Raw genomic sequence first — 21,213 nt, 5'->3', positions numbered from 1 at the left:
CTCTTCAGGTGACTGCAAAGCGCGAAAGTATGGGTGTCGTTAATCTGTCTCTCCGCCTCTTTGCTCACAAACGTGTCTTCCTTTTCCCCTCTCTGTTTTTAAATGATCTTTTTAATTACGTTATTGACATTACATACGTTTGAATTCTGAACAACATTTCTGGACTACAGCGTGATTGTACGCGCAAACATATCATGCGCACATGACATCGAAGCCATCGACAGAACAGCACCTGCTCGGAGCTGTTTGTCGTTGCAGGAGAAGCGAGCTCTGATGTCTCCGCCGCGAGCGCTGGCTCTGTCCCCTTTAATTCCCCAACGAGGAGCGCTGTGTGTTAAGCAAAATATTTTGTGGTACTTGTTGAATCATAACAGGAAATAGTAAAGCTGCACTACAAATACGACGACAAAGGAAGGTATACCTAAGACACAAACAGGGCGCAGAGTTTCAATGGTTTTAATGACCGAAAACGACGTGAAGTACATTGGCGAACATTTCATTGAACAAGTATTTAAAAAGCCTGGTAACGCGAATGTGGCGATAATAACTGCCTCTGTAACATCGAACAGCGTCGGAAACAGCATACTAAACTCTGATCAGGTTGAAACTATACACATTCAACTAAAAAGCCCGTACATTTCTGTCCAAGGGATAATGAAGGTATGCTGAGGCACTTTTCACGCTTCTTTAAAATTAAAAAATAGGCTTTAATCGTTTTTCCTTCTGTTTTGTTCAGTGTTATCGAGAGCAAATTAGTCTTGATGAAATCAGGAACACGGCAACAATAGATGCATGCTATCAGCAGCGAATGAAACGAGAGTCTTAACTGGGGAAGCTCCATGCTAGAGCAGGTAGGCCCAGTAACTGTTGTTTAGAAGCGCTATTCAACTTCGTTTTTATTCCCTCTCCAGGAGCTAATATGTTTGCGTTTTTGTGTTGGTATTTATCATGCTGGCGTCTCATTTAATGCAGATTGTAGAGTGCAGAGGTAGATCACGTGAGACATATTGCAGAGGGACAGGTTGTGATCGCGAACCCTTTGATTTCGTCGACGAGGACACCCTCACCGAACAGAAGAGACGAGTATCTCGTAAATTACTCGAAAACTCAATCAGTGCAACTTGCGCTGTGGTTTTTTTTATAAGTGTCTCATTTCTTCCACTTGTCAGCATGGGACGCAGTTCGTTCCAGTTTAAAGACACTCAATTCAATTTTTATATATATATATATATATATATATATATATATATATATATATATATATATATATATATATATATATATATATATTGATACGGGAATAAAAGAAGAGGCGGCGAGCGAGCGCGAGCGGCGAGCGCGCGGCTCTAGCACGAGGGAGATAGAACGAGAAAGCTTGGCCGCCGCCGGTCGTGCTTCGCCGGCTCTCCTCCGTACTGCTGCTATATTTCTCTGGGCGGGCCCGTGGCCACCCCGTGGCATCCCACACCGTAACATTTTGGTGGCAGCGGTGGGATCATGCCGCTCACCCGCTCCCAGAATCAAGCACCCGACGTGCCAGACGACAGGAGTCCACCAACAGCCGATAGCGCCGACGACGCGGCGGCCGGCGCCGCTAGGCCTAGGCGCTCGGAGAGGCTCGGCTCTTCGCAGCAGCCGGACGCCGGTGTTGAGCGCCTCCTGGATACAGTCACCCAACGGATGGACGCATGGGAGGCCCGTCTGACTGCCCAGGCTGGGGAGATGGAAGCTCTCCGGCGCGAACTCCGTCGCCTGGTGCCAGCCGAGCCGAGCACAGGTCAGGTGCCTTTGGGCGTCCCCGCCGCCGCTGTTTACGGCTCTGCCGTCGCTGGGCCTGCGGTCGTGGCCGCCAATGGCGTGCTCGGCGCGGGTGCATCCTCGCCGCAGTGTTCGTTGGACGTTGTGGAATTGCCCACATTTGACGGCACCATCTCGTGGGATGCTTACCGCATCCAGCTGGACGGTATTGCGGCGGCGAGAGGCTGGGACGAGCAAATGAAGGCATGGATGCTCGTTGCAAAACTGAGGGGCCGCGCCACCGAGCTGCTGCAGAACGTGCCGCCCGACCAGCTGGGCTCTTACACTGTTCTGGCGGGCCTCCTCGCCGACCACTATGGTGCCTCAGGTCAACCCCGTGTGCAGTACCACCGCCTGCGAGCCCGCCGTCAAGAGCCCGGGGAGACGTACCAGGACCTCGCCGCCGCCATTGAGCGCCTGGCTCTGCAGTCGCTGCCGGGAGCGCCTCAGAACGCCGTGGCCCTGGTCGGCACCGAGGCGTTTGTCGACGCCATCCGACTCCCCGAGGTGCAGCGCTTGGTCCGCTCTGGCCGTCCTGATTCCGTCCGCGCCGCCATGGCGCTCGCCATCGAGGCGGAATTGACTTTGCTGGCCACGCGGGGGTCGCCACCGTCTGCCGAGTGCAGCGTCCGGGTGCAGGCTCCTCGGCCCGCAGCCCCAACTGCGGCCTCTATCCGACGCCTGCGTAACGACGTCCGCATGACCTGCTTCCGCTGCGGCCTGCGGGGACACTACGCGAGGGACTGTGCCGGCCCTCCAACGTCGGGAAACGATTTGGCGGAACTCCGGGGGCACCGTTCCGTCCCCACACTCCTTCGTTCTCCGCGTCCCCTCCTTTCGTCGGCTCCGATTACCACTGATGCTCCTTACGTGCTCGTCGACGTCGCCCTGCTTGACCGGCACGTAAAGGCCTTGGTTGACACTGGAGCGGCTGTCAATGTACTGCACAAATCGTTTGTTGCTAACGCGCCCCACCTGCTTCTGCCAGCCGCCAAAACCCGGCTCTTAGCTTTTAACGGCACCCCTGTGGAGCAAGTCGGACGTGTCGTCGTCAACCTGACAGCACTCGGAAATACCATCTCCACCGAGTTTGTTGTCGCAGACAGCCCTATTTGGCCAGTGGTCCTCGGGTGCGGGTGGTGCCAGCAAGCCGGAGTCGTCCTTAATTTTACTAGAACCAAACCACGGGCGAGCCGAACTCTCTGTGGGCCGGGCTGGCTTAGCCGGGTTTCCAGCCTCGGTGTCGCCCTGTGGCAGTCCCTGGTGTCGGCGACCAAGCGTGCCTCAGCATCTCTGCGTGACCTCGCGACGAAGTGGCCGTGTCGAGTCAAGCCGTTCGACGTCACTACCGTGACTGTGGCGTCCGCCGTGACCCTGCCACCGGGTGCGGCAACGTGGGTGTATGCCAAGCTTGACAGTCCGGTCACAGCAGACGTGCTGTTCGAACCCATCCGGTGTTCAGCTCCAGCCCGTCAGATGACCTCCCCTCGAAGCCTTCTGCCTGTGCTCAAAGGAGAGGCAAGGCGGATTTATAGTGGTGGCGAAGGCTGGGCCGAAAAGTGGTTTAGCGCGACTGCAGCACAACCAGAGGATGGGGGGGGGGGGGGGGGGGGGGGCAAAACACTCATATAAATAAATGATAAAACTACAAAATTGGAATGTAATCTGCCAATAGAAAAGAAAAAATATATTAGCACCTTGTTTTATGAAAGAGGTAAGTCATTTTATTAAAACCTGGCAAATTTTGTATTTTTGCAACACTCTTGACCTGCCCCCTATTCATGAGTGTGCGGTGCATTACAGCGCGTCTTTGCAGGCCTTGTTTCGATACCCGGCTAACCCGGCCACAGTGGCGATTTCTTATCGCCAGCTGTCTGCGATGGCACGCCTGGTAAAGCGTATAAATTTAGCTCGCCGGTCTCAAAATGCTCCTTTTGCGAAGTTTTCGTCGTCCTTGCACGTCGCTTCTTTGTCACCGTTCGGTAAGATTTGCACCGCTGCGGCAGTTTTCTCGGTTTTGTCGTTTCCTTCGGCGTGCGGCCAGTGCGAAGTCTTTTTCCGTCTTTGCACGCTTCGCGCTCTTCTTTTGAAGCGCTTAGCGCTTCATTTCAAGATGAGCTTGCGGCATGTGAAGAAACGATGCTCCGTGGTACACCAAGGCGGTACACTGCGACAGCGTGGATAGTACCATTGGTGTCACGCTACACCGATTCCCGCTGGACTTTCACAGGTGTGTCGTCTGCTCTAGGTATGCGCGATAGCTTCGATATGGTTTCGCCGGGCTGTTCGCTCGTGTTTCATAGCGGTAACCCGTTCGTGCGTACTTGGCTTCATGTCTTTTTCAATGTATGGTATTTGCTCCTACGTTGAGCACGTTTGAGGGTGCTAAAGCTGGCTTTAACATTGCCTTGCAGATGTAAACGCACCTGCTATATTCTTTCAGCTGAAGAAATTAAATGTGAAGAATAATCCCAGTGTGCTCTATGGTCTGTGTTGATGCGCCTACTTATGTCATGTTATGTTTGCTTCAATTGAAGCTGTCGTAGCATTGTTTTCTATACTTTTCAATTTTCTGACAACGTTCGTGGCACTTCAGGGCTTTTTCCTATCTGCACTGTGACTATTGAGATGATTAGCCAACTTAAACAATACTGCTTGTGCTGCCTGTGACATGTATTTTTTGTTTGTGTGCCAAGGGTGTGCTTTGTGACTGTATTTGTTTGGTTGCTGCAATAAACAATGAACTATGAAAACCATACTTGCCGTACACTCTATTGCGAACTGTGCACTTGAGCCAGTGTTTTGTGCATCATACCTTGCTGTACTCAAAAGCTCTCAAAAGTACTAGCACCAGTATTTGCTTTGCACTACGAATCATGCATGCTTCGCCAGTGTCTGGAAGTGTTGCTGCCTTTCTATGCTGCCCCTCCTTTACCAGTCACTTTCATTGCGTTCCCAATCAAGGTTTCCCAATTGCACATTAACAAGGCCATAACTAGCCGGAACTCGAGCACATTTGACTGGCAAAGGTTGGGGCGCGCTGAAAGGCAGCAACCTTCGAGAGATACGGGCTCGAAAACGCGGTTTCTACAGAAAGACCGCTTTATAATTCGCGCCAAAAGCATACGTATGCGTGACGTCATTCTACGTCACGTTTGCGTAGTTTGCCCCCCAAAATCCAGGGGGCGCTGGAGTGCCCATGAGCCGCCATTTTTTGGACCAATGGGCGTCTATGGAGCCTTCGCTACCAGTATACATCTACCTTGGGAGAGGCCCACGTATTTATACTCAACATCAGCAGCGTACCTCTCGCGCTGACTCCCGGCACGCAATTGGGTACAGCCTCAGTTTTGGACCCCGGGTCACCAGTGGCGTCTCTGCAACCTGAAGCCCCGCCTCCCCACCCTCCAGCGCCGGCGATCCTATCATGGGAAGAATTTAACTTTGGACCCAGCCTGACCTGCGCGGAGCTCGCCTCTCTGAAGACCTTGCTGCTCGAGCACCGCAGTTGCCTTGCTCTCAGCGCCGGTGAACTCGGGTGCACTTCCTGGGCTCAACACCGGATCAACACCGAAAACCGCGGGCCCGTTCATCACCAACCTCACCGTGTAGCGCCAGCCGAACGGAGAGTCATCCAGCAGCACGTGTGCGACATGCTTGACCAGGGAATCATTGCCCCTTCTTGTAGCCCTTGGTCCTCCCCTGTCGTCCTTGTGCGCAAGAAGGATGGAACACTCCGCTTCTGCGTTGACTATCGGAAGCTAAATGCTATTACTAATTGCGACGTGTACCCGCTGCCTCGCCTCGACGATGCGCTTGACCGCCTGAAGGGGGCCCGTTATTTTTCCACGCTAGATCTGCTCTCGGGCTACTGGCAGGTGCCTGTTCACCCCGATGATGCGGAAAAGACGGCTTTCGTGACTCCCGACGGCCTTTACCAGTTCAACCGTATGCCCTTCGGTCTCTCGAACGCTCCAGCCACCTTCCAGCGTCTCATGGACCGAGTCTTAGGCCATTTGAAGTGGACTATGGCGTTGGTCTACCTGGATGACGTAATTGTCTACGCGGCTACATTTGAAGAACACCAGAGACGCCTCAAACTCGTCCTCGAAGCCCTTACCTCTGCTGGGCTTCGCTTAAAACCAAAAAAATGTTTCTTCGGTTTCGCGGAGGTGACGTACTTGGGTCACGTTGTGAGCCGGCATGGCATCCGTCCCGACCCTGAAAAGCTAAAAGCGCTTACAGCTTACGAAGCTCCCACCACCGCCAAGGAGCTCAAAAGTTTCCTTGGATTTGCTTCGTATTTCCGTCGTTTCATTCCGGACTTTGCCAAGCGCAGCGCTCCATTGACCGCCCTGCTGAAGAAGAATGCACCGTGGAGTTGGACGCAGGCCCAACAGCTCGCGTTTCTTGACGTCAAGCACGCCCTCCTCGAGCCTCCTACATTGGCCCATTACGACGAATCGGCCCCCATTGTCCTCCACACGGATGCCAGCCAAGATGGGCTCGGCGCTGTCCTCCTGCAAGAAGACGAGTCTGGTGACCACAAAGTCCTAGCTTATGCCAGCCGCCAGCTTTCCGACGTTGAGCGCCGCTGCCACTCTTCAGAACTCGAGTGCCTCGCCATTGTCTGGGCCGTCGAGAGGTTCCGTCCCTACCTGTACGGCCGTCACTTCACCATAGTCACGGACAATAGCGCTCTCACTTGGCTGCAGTCCGCCAAACATTTGAATGCCAAGATTGCACGCTGGTCCCTGCAACTTCAAGAGTACAATTTCACAATAATGCATCGGCGCGGCTCTGCCCATCAAGATGCCGATTTCCTTTCTCGCCACCCTTGTTCCGTGACGGCTTTGGCGGACCTGAGGACTGCACAAACGCAAGATCCCGCCATTGCTGCCATAATCCACTCCCTTGGCACCGCCGCCGGCGCAGGCCTCCGCCAACTACGCCGGGTCTATCGAATGAAGGACGACCTCTTGTGTCATGTGAAGCGGCTCCGTGGTCGACCACCCGTCTGGTTGCCAGTTGTGCCGGCAACACTGCGGTCGCAAATCTTGCGCGCCTTACACGACGCTCCCACGGCTGGTCACCTTGGTCGCGGCAAGACCTACGCACGAGTGTCGGAGCGGTTTTGGTGGCCTAATATGTCCAGAGATGTCAAGGAACACGTGGCGTCCTGCCAGACATGCCAGTACAGAAAACCGTCCACAGGTGTAACCAAGCCACCCCCGCAGGCTTTTTCGCCACCAAGTTCACCTTTCGAGCTGGTTGGACTGGATCATTTGGGCCCGTTTCCGAAGACGCGTGCCGGCAACCGGTATGTTCTGGTTGCGATCGACTACTTCTCCAAGTGGGTCGAAGCACTGCCCGTTCCAGACACGTCGTCCGCTCATGCCGTCGCGTTTGTGGAACAGCATCTCGTTCTTCGGCACGGTGTTCCCCGGCGCCTCATCACGGACCGTGGGAGCTGCTTTATGTCCCATGAATTCGAGCGAGCCCTCCGCTCCTTCGGCATTGCGCATTTTACTACATCCGTCAATCATCCGCAGTGCAATGGCCTCGTGGAGCGTGTTAACCGTACCCTCACGGATATACTCGCATCCTACGTCGCTCCGTCCCACACAAACTGGGATCGTTTTGTTTCTGCTGCAGCTTTTGCAGTCAACACTGCCGCGCAAGAAACAACGCATGTGACGCCGTTCTCAGTCGTCTATGGCAGAACGCCCTCCATCCCTCTCGACGCGCAGTTGGGCCTTCCCCATCCTACTGCGTCACCAACTGAATCTGCTCAACGACTTCATTCCGCCCGCCTCGACGCCCAGCGCAACCTCCTCACGGCTCACGCGCGTGTGCAAGCGGCCAACGCGGCAGCACCACCACATCCCCCCTTCCGGCCCGGTGACTTGGTCCTCGTTCGCCGCACCATCCGTGCGACTGGCCGTGCCGCAAAGCTCTTGCCCCGATACCGCGGCCCTTACCGTGTCGTTGCCCGACTCGGCCCCGTGACATACCGCCTCGAAGACCTGCCAGAGCATCGACCATGCGGTGTGCACCACATTTTCCCAGAGCATGTTTCAAACATGAAGCGATATGTCTACGGCGCCTGCGGTGACTCCGACTTAGCTACCGGGTCCTCATCAGTGCCGTCGTCGCCTGCTGGCTCCATGCCTTCCCCACGCAATGCAGTCCCATAAACGGATCGCCGCTCAATATGCATAAAACTCCCTGAAGTTAGCCTAACCGGTGTGGGACCTTCTTCGGCGACTGCAGACACCTTCGCCCAGCTCACACACTTCGAATTCAACGAAGAGTGTGACCGTTTCCTATCTGCGAGCCCACATTGCATCGCCCCAGGAAACCCTGCATCAAAGCACGGCCTGACTTCTCCGCCCCCCCCCCCCCCCCCCCCCCGGTGGAAAGGTGATACGGGAATAAAAGAAGAGGCGGAGCGCGAGCGGCGAGCGCGCGGCTCTAGCACGAGGGAGATAGAACGAGAAAGCTTGGCCGCCGCCGGTCGTGCTTCGCCGGCTCTCCTCCGTACTGCTGCTATATTTCTCTGGGCGGGCCCGTGGCCACCCCGTGGCATCCCACACCGTAACAATATATATATATATATATATATATATATATATATATATATATATATATATATATATATATATATATATATATATATATTTATATATATATATATATATATATATATATATATATATATATATATATATATATATATATATATATATATATATATATATATATATATATATATATACAAAAGCAGGTGACAAAAGCATCTGGGCCCATGCAGTAATGCACAAAATAGAGAACCCGAGCGCTAGTAACAAATAATTGTAAAACGTGTACAATTTTACAAGCATAAATATAGGTTTCACAAAAGTTGCAGTTAATTGAAGTATGCATCACGTGATATGCGACCAATGTAAGGAACAAAATAAAAATCTGGGACAATGTTTGCTAACATTCACATAATCATAAAAGCCGTGCCTAGAGGAACGGAGGTTTTAACAAGATTATATAACAAAAAAGCACAGGTACAACATAGTACTATATTTCTACAACAAAAAGAGTTTTTATTTTTTTTTATGGCGTCCTTGAGTGAGCGAGATAAGTTGTCGCTTCTTTTTACTGCTGCCGGAAGAGTGTAGCATATTTTTGTGGCAGTATAAGCTAACAATCGCCTGCTGTATAAGTTGTGAACGGCCGGAATGTTAAAATTAAAGACCAGAACATTTACGAGCATAAATATAAGTTTCACAAAAGTTGCAGTTAATTGAAGTATGCATCACGTGATATGCAACCAATGAAAGGAACAAAATAACAAACTGGGACAATGTTTGCTAACATTCACATAATCATAAATGTTGTGCCTAGAGGAACGGAGGTTTTAACAAGATTATATAACAAAAATGCACAGATACAACATAGTACTACATTTCGACAAGAAAAAGAGAGTTTTTTGTTTGTTTGTTATGGCGCCCTTGAGTGAGCGATATAAGTTGTCGCTTGTTTTTACTGCTGCTGGAAGAGTGTTGCATATTTTTGTGCCAGTATACGCTAACAATCACCTGCTGTATAAGCTGTGAATGGCCGGAATGTTAACATTACAGACCAGCACAGATTTCGCAGTAGAGCATTACTTGTTTGCAGCGTTTTAGGCGCTTCGGGGTAATTCTTATGAACTCCGACCACCGAGACGAGTGAGAAAGGCGCACGATGCCCTGTACATTACCAGGAATTTGGGACAGCCGCCCAGAGAGTGCCACTAAGCCTATATAGCGCTTCAGCGGCATCCACTTGGTCATTCTCTTTCTTTCTTACGTCACGGATGACGTCAGCCCGCCATTTCTGAATGTTTTTGAATGAGTTTTCAAAGCCATGCGCCGTTTGGTGGCAGCACATCCCGAATTCCTGCTAATTCCTGGAATTCCTGCACAGGGGCTATTTCAGAGTATTTTTTTCAAAACAATACAGACAAGAACTTTTACAAGTCAACTAAGTTTACTAAACATCTATGCGAAACAATATAGAAGGTGTATAACGAAATGCATTGCTGAGTACTCACAACTTTTTGCAAGCGATTGTGGATGGTGTGACGGTTTGACGGTGCATTTTATATCGAAAAATTTCTTTTTTCTGTGCACCTGATGCTTACAACTGCGAAACATGTGGTGACCTCAAGATTTCTATGCTTGGCTTTGTCTAGGAACTGTAAAGCTGATGTTCACCGCCTCTCTCACACTTCAGATTTAATTTAGACGAATCAGTGCGCGAGTAAATGTTTACTGATAGCTGTAACCTTAAGAGACAGGTAGAGGGCAGAGTGGGTCAGGCATCAAGAGGAAGAAATGCGCTTGAGCAGGGCACGTAATGTGAAGGCAAGATAACTGCTGGTCCTTGAAAGTAGCAAACTGGATTCGAACGGAGGGGAAGCGTAGCAAGGGGGCGGCAGAAGTTAGGCGGGCGGATGAGATTAAGAAGTTTTCGGGGATATGGTGGCCGCAGCTGGCAAAGGACAGGGTTGATTACAGAGACATGAGAGAGGCCCTTGTTCTGCAGTGGGCGTTGTCAGGCTGATGATGACGATGATGGCACAAAGTGAAGATAACACTAATCAAAATCTGCGAAGTGTTAGAGCAAGGATGAAAACAATTTAACTACAAGCTGTATTTGTGTTCTGACCGGCCCAGCAATTGTCTATTGGTGGAAGTGCTGTCATGCACTTAACCCCAAAGCTGGAGTGTAAAAATCAAATTTGCCGCTTCTTTGCTGGCCCCGCCGCGGTGGCTCAGTGGTTAGGGCGCCCGACTACTGATCCGGAGTTCCCGGGTTCGAACCCGACCGCGGCGGCTGCGTTCTTATGGAGGAAAAACGCTAAGGCGCCCGTGTGCTGTGCGATGTCAGTGCACGTTAAAGATCCCCAGGTGGTCGAAATTATTCCGGAGCCCTCCACTACGGCACCTCTCTCTTCCTTTCTTCTTTCATTCTCTCCTTTACCCTTCCCTTACGGCGCGGTTCAGGTGTCCAACGATATATGAGACAGATACTGCGCCATTTCCTTTCCCTCCAAAAACCAATTATTATTATTATTCTTTGCTGCCCACGTAGAGGGTTGCGTGCCTACGAGGTAGATTAAATGAAGGAGCGTCGTCACGGTCCCGTGGGGGAGTTATGCCAACCTTCGAGCAAAACTGCGGGGACCGTGCCGAAGCATTAGACAGTTTTAGCTGTGCGTACGCAAGTGATTGCGTACGCAAAGCGCTACGGCGCTGCGTGCGTTACGCTGTCCGCTCCGAAGCATAGTTTTAGCTGACCGTGCCGTAGCGTCCCTCAGGCGCACGTGGCGCCATCTAGTTCCGAAACGTCAAACCACATCAACGCTCGGTTGAAGAACATTTCATTCGTGATTACTGATAACTAGTGTGAGTGCATTGTGAGCTTTTTTTGTTCCAAGAAGAAAAACTATGCAAACGGAAGAAAATGTAAGAACTGGCTAAAAGCCAGAAAACTGCTTCGCCAGGTGTCGTTGCTACGAGGAAAACACACTGCATATAGTTAGGCCTAGGAGCTTGAAAATCACCAAATTATCTGAAAAACAGGGGCTAGTTATCGCTTATACCACTGTGTGTGGGCAAGAGTAGGCGAAATAAAAGCGAACCGCTACCATTTGAGCGAGCTATTGCGTCGGAGAATGCGGCGGCGACATGTTTTTATTCCGAAGCGGGCGAGCAGGGCGCCGCCATCTTGTCAAAGTTAGCGTACGCAAGCCACGCAAGCGCCGCAAAGCAAAGTCCGCTGGCTAGCGTACGCACGCAAGACGCAGGGCTTGCGCTTGCGTTCTGCGCATGCGCACTACCGTCCCCGCAAACTCCTTGCGTACGCTAAGCCGTTGCGTACGCACAGCTAAAACTGTCTATTGTGCGACTGCTGCCTCGCGTACGTAATGCGTAGGGTCACGTCAAGCGCAGCTGTGCTTTCGAGTCGCGCTCCGTCACCGACCTCCCGCCGCGCACTCGTGCAGTGTGCCTTTATGAGGTATAATGCTTGCATTGTGCGTGCGCCTTTGGGCGGACCTTTGGGCGGAGACGGTAACACGGCCGCAGTTATGGTCTTGACTACTTGTTCATGCTAAGCCTAGCACAGAAAATGTTGCCGGGCGTCGCAGTCTTGTCTCATGACTTAATGTGCAAGTGATGGTGACGCTTGTATGTTGAGTAATAAAAATTTGATGATAAGCAAGCACATAATCATTAATATTGTCCTCGTGCTTATTTTTTCCTTAACGCAGCCAACACCGCTGTGGCTCTGCGTCGTTGGAGTCATCTGCATACGACTTACAAGGTGTACTGCAACGAAGAGCATGCGCAGGATGTGAGTATTTCGCGCATCTACGATGCGTGCTAAGTAGTCCCGCGTTGTCTGCTGACTAGTGTCAATGTCTCGCGTGGTTCGCGCGATGTATTCCTCCTCTTCGCCACATTGAAGAAGCAGTACCCACATTTTTGCTCTGATGCCGTAGCTACTTGTTTCAGAATGTCAGAAAATGGAGAAAAAGGCTTTTACGAAGCTACGTTTTGGTAGTTGCAGACTGTAATAGGAAATTAAGTGGTCTTGGTAATTATCCTTGTATATAGAGATTCTCGCAGTATGTTGTATAGTTGAAAAAAGAAAATCGGCGTAACCTGCGAATACCCGCTTTCTGACGTAGCGAGGTGCGAAGCCTTTTCTATCTCTTACTGTGTTGCTCACTTCATCGCAGTGTCTGGGAAAATAAACGTTGAACGTGAACGAGACAATACATCTGCTAAGAAAATAATTATGCGTCGATAATAAATGATACAATAGACAGTATCACCAATGCTTGCTTGTTACGTAAAATATGTGACCGCAGCAACCCGCAGCAACAGCTGGCATGCCTTGCTTTCTCTCTCTCTCTTCTCATATTTGTTACTTCTACTTTTCTAGGTGAAAAAGAAGCAGGAAGAAGGCAGTGGGAAGTGTCACCGGACAGAGTCCGTCAGATTTCAAAATCATATCGCAGCATCGAGCGTCAAGATGACGCAAGCGAAACGACAACCATCTCTGAGCAGAGACTTTCCAGACAGGAGCGGACCTCCGAAAGCAAAGTCTTCCATTCAGGGGCGATCGCCAGTGGGGCGGCAGCTGTCGACCACGAGACCAGGGGTCAGAGCAGACAACGCGCTGCAGACGACCTGGAATATGGGCAGGCGGTCATGAGTGAAGACGCCACTGCAACTCACATTGTTCGAACATCCGAATTCGCAGCTCATGAATCAGATGAACGCATGAGGTCAGAGGCAAGCTGTCACCGTCACAGCGCCTCTTTGCAGGCTGACGGTGACCTAGCCCAAGGCAGGGTATCGTCACGGTACCGTCCAAAGACTTCTCTAAGGCTCGAGGGACCTCAGGAGTACACTACCACCAGTTCCGAGTACTTCTCGACTATCGACCAGAACCTAGTTGCCAGGGCAGAACAATATAAGACGGAGCGACAAGCGGCGTCCGGCTCACGCCATTATCCGCTGACGCGACCGCAGACCAGCTTGCGGACGGGGGGCAAGACGCACTATTCCACCACCACTGCTGAAGACTTCAAGCTCCATGAGCAAGCCGAGAAGGTCACGAGGCGTCTGCGACCCAGAAGGTTCGACGATCCATCTTACGACACCGCACACGCAGACGTCGAGGGCGATGTCAAGAAAAGGCGGACCGAGGCCGACCACGCAGCTGAAGATCACGTGACCACGGAAGACGTCCAGGACAGAGCAGAAAGGACCGCGGCGCAAGACGACTCTTACGGCGGCCTGCTGAGAGCGGGGGAACTAGTTTCATCGGAAGCGCAAACGCAAGAGCAATCTTACCTTGAACCAGAGCATGAGCATCGAGTAGCAGCAATAGCTGACGAAGCACGCGAAGAGCGCGAACTGCTCCATTCTCAAGTGGTGGAGGGTACAGAGCCAGCCGGTCACCCGTTGGCGACAATGACCTCAGAAGCGTATTTTCACCCAGAGGTCTCCGTCCCGTTTTATCCAAAAGACAACCTCGAGGTGCCGTCGGGTGAGATGGACCTGCGGACGACGCACGAGATGGAATTCTACAAGAAAAAGATGGACCGAGTCAGGCCCGTTAAGCCCAAGTCGCTGGCTAAGCTGTTTGGAAGCAATGGTAGTTCATCTGAAGGGGACCTCCACGCGGCTTCTTCACACCTTGTTGGAAAGAGTTCGAAGCTACAGCAGAAGGAAAGAGTAGAACACACATACGCTGCTGGACTAGCGTCCAATTGTGATGACTTAAAAATGCACTTGGGCATTAACAACGTACTCATGAAGCATAAGTCCAAGGGCCCGATGAAAGCCCACTTTGAAGACGACAGTTTCAAGTGGGACGGCCCTCTTTCGTACTCAACTACGACAAAAGAGGCGTACGAAAAGCCGGAAACTAGCCGCGAAAGGGTCGCGGCCGCGGCTCCTCCTCACCGTGTTGGAAAAGGTTCGAGGCTACAGCAGAAGGAAAGAGTAGAACACGCATACGCTGCTGGACTAGCGTCCGATTGCGATGACCTAAAGATGCACTTGGGCATTAACAATGTACTCATGAAGCATAAGTCCAAGGACCCGATGAAAGCCCACTTTGAAGACGACAGTTTCAAGTGGGACGGCCCTCTTTCGTACTCAACTACGACAAAAGAGGCGTACAAAAAGCCGGAAACTAGCCGCGGAAGGGTCGCGGCCGCGGCTCCTCCTCACCGTGTTGGAAAAGGTTCGAGGCTACAGCAGAAGGAAAGAGTAGAACACACATACGCTGCTGGACTAGCGTCCGATTGCGATGACTTTAAGATGCACTTGGGCATTAACAATGTACTCATGAAGCATAAGTCGAAAGGCCAGAGGAAAGCCCACTTTGAAGACGACAGCTTCAAGTGGGACGGCCCTCTTTCGTACTCAACTACGACTAACGATTCGTACAAGAAGCCCGAAAGTAGCCACGGGAGGGTCGCAGCCTGCAGAAGGCCTCAGAGCCACGATGTCTTGCACAGGTTTACGCAAACAGGAGACGAGTTACGGAGAATCAAGGGCAAGAAAAAAGATACCGATGAAATCACCATGTTTGGTCGCAAGGATTCCACGGAGCTCATCGCCGAAATTCAAGGCCTGCTAGGCGCAAGAGACAGCAGGCGCTCTGAACACAAAGCAGCCAAGCAGGGCGCGTCTGTACGCAAGAAAGCTGGATTAGGAACGACGCCAAGAAAAGAACGCGCTGAGCAAGCAGTGCAAGCTGACAGCTGGCCAGGCTACCAGCAAGAAGCGCAGGAGCGACCACGGGGGCAGCAGAAAGTTAAAGGAGCCAGAAAGGACGGAACTTACAAGGCTCGCTTTGCGGGGCAAGAAGAGCCGTTCGTGAACGGAGAAAGAGTGGCCATACTAGAGAAGAGGGGTGATGAGGAGATGTCAGTGGAACAGCACAGAAATGAACTGAGAGAGGTAGCCGAAATTAGTACCGGGCAACAAGAATATCTTGACTCTTCCGCGACCGCCAGGAAGTATGAGAGCACACACCAGAAACAAGCGCAGACTAAGGACGACGTTCATAAGAGTGAAGAGGTCATTGTGGAAGGTAACGAAGCACAGGGTTACTTTGATCAGGGTGCCTTGAGTTCTGAAGCGCATCATCTAGCCAAGGAGAATGCCGAGAGGCCGATTGTGTCTAGGTTAGAGACTTCGCATATAAGCGGGGCAGACCAAAACAAGTTTTACTTTTCAACAACCACAGCGGATAGCTTCAAGAACGTTAGCAAAAGGATACAGCCTCCAAAGCCCTTTTACCCCAAGCCTAATTTGGCGCCCGAAGGGAGCATGAGCTTCGAAACAGTCCACCACGGAGAATTCACCCCTAAGACTGTCGTGGAAGTGCCGACTCCGGTCCGGCCCGTTTCGACGCTCAAACTGAGCGACGACACCTCCTACGCGGTCAGAAACGAAGACAAGATCGGCTATTCTAGGGCGCCTCCTGCCGTTGGCGAGACGAGATTTTCCATCAGGAAGCCGGAGTCTACGCTTGTACTCGGTCAGGACTCCGTGGATTACAAAACGACGTCACAGATTGAGTACAAGGCGCACGAGATCCACGAAATGGAAGACATCTACAAGAAGTCGGTTAAGGTCAAGCGCGACAGACACAAGACGTACACTCGGGGACAACCCGCTGTGGCAGCGTCGGCGGTGCCGGGCATGCAAAAGCAGCGCCAACGCTCTTCGTCCGGCATCGTAGAGATGACGACGACCACGCGAGCGGCTTTCAAGCCAGTAACCGTGGAGCGTCCTCAACCGTACAGACCGCAGAGCAGCCTGAAGGTTAGAAGCAGCGAGGATTCTTACGCCGAAATATCGACCACCATGAGAGACACCTTCCGGCGGGTCACGCCCACTGCGAGAGTGAAGCCCATCAAGCGCGAAGCGAGCTTGAAGAAGCTCGGCGACGACACCGACTACGCGCCCAGGAAGACGACCACCAGCGAGGCCTACCGCGAAGTCAAGATCCCACCGAAACCTGAACCTTACCGCCCTGTGGACAACCTGAAGGTGACCGGAAGAATGACGTTCTCGACTACGACTCAGGAGTCTTACGTCTCGCGGTCGAGCCTGCAGCATCACGCTAGCGAGTTCGTCGAACGCGCCAAGCCGATCAAGAGGGACGCAGTCGCCAAAGACATCATCTTTCCGGTTGACTCTTCGGATGCTCTCACCCAGGGCGCTGCTGACTACGCCATGGCTCGTAGGACAGAAGAGTCGACAGAAGTGCTGCGGTCCCTGGAGAACACTAGTGCCTACGCTCGCATCAGCAAGGCGCCACGCGAAAGACCGCGGACGCACCAGAAGGTGGGAAGAGGCGCGTTCGAGCACACGACCACTTCTATGGCCGAGTACCAGGATCCGAGGACTCGATCGTGGAAACAGCGCTCGACTGCCACTGGCCGCCTAGTGCGGACGGCGAGCGCGGAATGTCCCGCCGCGTTTCTCAACACAGACAAGTCGGAGTACGTCTTCAAAGAAGTCATTGGCAACCATAGGTTCTACCTTCCCGCAGTGCAGTGATATTTCCAGTGCCTGCCAGATGAGAAGTTTTAATCGTGACCCCCTTCCCGTCCCTCCCCTGCAACACCGACGTCGCTAACTACTTACCAGGGTGCATACAAGAGGTACAGGGATAAAGCAATGTCGCGAAAGTATGCCTGCGTTGTTTACAAACCGGTGTACGAGCAGAATGCTTCTTGCACCCTGTTATTCAAGTCCAAGCTTAATTGAAAGCGCGTAGGGCGTGCGGAGCCGAATTAAATTAAGCATAGTTGCTTTTTTTTGTTATTCTACCCCAGGCAATCAGTATGAGGCTTTCTGTAAGAAGCAATCCGAATTGTCTTCTTCAGCACGACTGTGCAGTCACTGTCAAAATTATGAGAGCTTGAGTGCGTACCACTTGAAGCGAAACTGCAATATAGACCGTCAGGGCATCATGCAATACGGAGGAAGTTGGAATACTGACCTCGCGACGCCGAACAAAGGCGAGGATGTTGAGCCGTCGTGATGAATTCGAAGCCGTTCCGATGAAGACTACCTTTGCTATCAGTCTCGTTTTTTTACTAAGAAGAAAGGGAATTTTAATGAAAGAAAGGCGGAGAGGTCGGCCTCATGATAATTTCACTTTGCGATTGCGTTTAAAACATCACAGGATCGCTTTAACACGCCATCTGAATGTGAATTATGTTCATTCCTAGACTAGACTAAATGCAACTTGCAGCTTCTACCAGCGAACAAAAGCGTATAAAGCTCTTCCTCGAAATTCATTTCGCGAACGCATGAAGTTCGCCGACAAGTGAATTCAGCGAATGACGTCGACAATACTTTCGATCGATTTGTATCAATCTGCCTGGTGGTTTTTTTCTTAGTTGAAAGGCCACTGTAGCGATTACGCGTATTCATAAGCCTCGTCTGATTTCCGCGCACACGTGAAATCATGATAGAGAGCTTCTCTTCGTGGATTTTCTGAGGATGTTATGACACTTCAGAACACACCTCGATGTGTTCGACAAGTGCTTCGATCCTTCAACTTTGATTCACGAGATATGCAGTACTCAATATTGACTCTGTCTATTTAGTACCACGTGCAAGCTTTTCAGTTCCTGTAATGCTATTACAGCTGTTAAGTTCGAGTTACATTACAGAAATATTTTAATTGCTGTTCTTTGATAGTTCTGAGCGCCACGTTAAATTGGTGTCTGGTCACTTTTGCGAACAAAAATATTGCAATTTATATAAAACATCTACTATTACTACTTATATAAAACATTTTACTAGGAGGTGAATCTTGGAAGAAAAGATTCTTTATGAAGAGACAAAAGGCTGGCTGCGTGAAACTTAACCATACTTTTAGCCATATTACTTTTGAACGAAAAAAGAAACGAAACTGAAACATTTTTGATGGGTTTTTTAGCCTATGAATAAAAAGAAAGGCACGAAAGCGGTAGAAGCAGTTGCAAGAACTTGGCTTAAGTGACGTGCTCTAACATAGCCTGCATAATTGTTTTAATAGTAACATGACCACACGGTATGCTCTGTTATGCTCATCTGTTTTGATTTCGCTTCACCCTTTCCTCGCCTTGTTATTTTTTACTTATCGTTTTTTTTTTCGAAACACCGTGGTGAATTTTCATCCCCGAATTAAAATGCACCATTGGTCAAAAGGCGCAGCTAAATTCAGAATAGGATTTACTTCACAGCCCTGGTCATCTCTCACGTGGTGTCCGCGTGTTGCTTTGTTTTCTGCGCACACCAAACGTCCATCAGCCATTAGCATAGTCTTGAAGCCTTCTTTGTTTAAAACTGAAGGCCTTTATGCTACCCTTTTCTACTGTTGTATTCACAGTAATGTAGAAATGAACACAGAAGCGGTGAAAATAAAGTTTTTTTTTCCACAAAATCCCTTTCAGTGCAGTCAGATTTCCTGGGCAGTAGACAGGTCTTCGAGGCGTCCGTTATGAAGGCCCTCATTATAAAAAAAAAGAGGGGGGAGATACCAATGCTTTAAGACACGCATGTTTCAAGACACATATTTTCAATAAACTCATGGTACTCCCTGCTGCACATTTTCTGGTATAACTTGGCTTCAACAAGACGGAATGATACCATATAACTAAAACTTCTAAAAACCAGTAGCGTGGCTTTTTGGGCTTGTTGGTACATAGTTCCAATACACTGTAGCGCAGCAAAAGACGAGGACACAAGAGACGAGTGGTGTTCGTCTCTCGTCTCTTGTGTCCTCGTCTTTTGCTGCGCTAGAGTGTATTGGAACTAAAAACCACTGAACTTTTGTAGCGATGCTACACAACACCAGCCACTTATCGAGGTCAGCGTGGCTGTGCGCTGAGCCGTGGTACCACCGCTCCGCCAGCTGTGCGCATGCGCGGAGAGACGTCATAGCGTCTGCTGCGCCGACGGCGTAGCAGACGGCGCCCGCCTTGTCAGTTGTGCGCATGCGCGGAGTGACGTCCGAGCACGCAGCTGGTGTGCGCGCCGCGCGCCTACATTACGCTAGCATTTCAAGCGTTCAGCGTGGCGGCGCCCTGGCCACCGTTACAGTGAACTAGAATAGTGGTAGTGTGCTCACTGGCCGGGCTGGAGTGAAGCCGCCGCTGTCGCAAAACGGCGGAGGCGCCGTGGCGGCGCTGCTGTCTTGTTCACAGTAGGAAGGCAGGGAAAGCGGTCCAGGCGTATACAGGATAAAATGCCGCGTTACTGCCAAAATATCGTGCCTGCGCGGACTAACTAGCTTGCATCATGTGTGTTGTTCAACATTGGCGGTTGAATATTTAATAATATACTTATTCGCGCGAAGGCAGGGCAGAGTCAAGCGCATGGAGCGCAGGTGCACAACGGCCGCTACTTTGCGATTCGAAGAACTCATCAGCTGAAATTGCGAACTCGACTCTCCGCATCGCCCGACCAACGCGACTTAAAAGCATATGCTTTGAGTACACCAGTTCGGCTACGACGTGTCGCTTTATTCCCAACGTTAAAGTAGATAAATATCGCTTCAGATCAATGCTAATGACGGCTGTGAAACTTCACACATGCTCGCCGATTTAACTCTGGCGTTCCACTAACATGCAGTTCATTTCGCGACTCCTTCGCTCTTTTCGAATTGCCTGTGCCAACCTATCACTTTGAACTTAATTGTATGCTGTAACTCCTCTGCCATAGCATCAGCCTAAAGGTGTTCAGCAGATTTGAAATTGTGGTTTATGGTTTATCGCGGTTTAACGTCCCAAAGCTACTCAGGCTATGAGGGACGCCTTAATGAAGGGCTCCGGAAATTTCGACCACCTGGGGTTCTTTAACATGCACTGACATCGCACAGTACACAGGCCTCTATAACTTCGCCTCCGTCGAAATTCGACCGCCGCGGCCGGAATCGAACCCACGTTTTTTGAAAATTCGAAATTAAACAGTACAGAAAGCCCTTCATCTTAAAATGGAGCAAAGACAAATTTATTTATATTATTTGAGATAAGCGCACAGAGAAAGCAATTAGGTGTCGCAGTGGTTCAGCTACGGCTCAACTTCAAGTGCTTGGCCCGTTCGCGTCTGCCAGGCCTCTCAGTGTTTACTCCTTTCACAAAAAAAGTGAAGCCTGATTTTTGACTACGATGTAAAATTTTAAAATTAACTTGGAGAGAACTTCTGCGTGAAGATGGCAATTAATCAACCTCTTTACACACGCAGCCTTGCCCTGACCACATCCAGCACATCAAGGATGCTCTCTGAATGGAGTTGACTTTGGCTGCAGCATTCTGTAAAAAGGTTCTCAAGCTTCAGCACAGAATCATAGAGCTGTGCGGAAGGGTAGATGTGTCGTATACCTTGTCGCAGTATTTTGCGTGCCTTGCAAGTTGAAAACTGTCATCAGTGGCTGCCCTAGTTAGGAGGGCAATGCCGCTTTCACACTTTGCCTTTACGACACATTTTTGTGCTACATAGCCTGCGATGTTAAAGACTAGTCCTGAGTCACTCTTGGCTACATGCTAACTATGATTACGACACGCTCTAGCCTGATCAACCGGCAACTTCACTATCATTCCTGCTGGCATGCCATTTATCTTAGCAGCGTCTTTATCTTCCAGATCAAGCAAGGAGGCCAAATCTTCACAGTTTCCCTGAGAAATGCACGAAGCCAAAAATGAAAGGCAGTTTACTATGATTAAAACACGCGATTATGATTATCAAAACTATAATTAGAAACTCAGCTCGAGCTGAAGAGGGCTACTTCCGAGCCATCTTTCCTGTAGGCATAGCCGGTATCGAAACCCAGCGCGAAGCAATG

General features: G+C 50.7%; 1 protein-coding gene across 1 annotated transcript in view; it reads left to right on the top strand.

The window, feature by feature from the left end:
* Nucleotides 1-18,813, top strand: part of LOC144125042 (uncharacterized) — a 34,294-nt gene extending 15,481 nt beyond the window's left edge. Inside the window, exons 2-3 of the mRNA XM_077658088.1 lie at nucleotides 12,110-12,192; nucleotides 12,787-18,813. Coding sequence (XP_077514214.1) covers nucleotides 12,110-12,192; nucleotides 12,787-16,934 — 4,231 coding nt within the window. The 3' untranslated portion in view covers nucleotides 16,935-18,813. The remainder of the gene's footprint in view (nucleotides 1-12,109; nucleotides 12,193-12,786) is intronic.
* The last annotated feature ends 2,400 nt before the right edge of the window (nucleotides 18,814-21,213 follow it).

This window comes from Amblyomma americanum, chromosome 3 (assembly GCF_052857255.1).
Source record: "Amblyomma americanum isolate KBUSLIRL-KWMA chromosome 3, ASM5285725v1, whole genome shotgun sequence".
NCBI classification, from domain to species: domain Eukaryota; kingdom Metazoa; phylum Arthropoda; class Arachnida; order Ixodida; family Ixodidae; genus Amblyomma; species Amblyomma americanum.
Note: the sequence above shows the minus strand (reverse complement) of the source record. Positions and strands in the feature narration are given on the sequence as shown.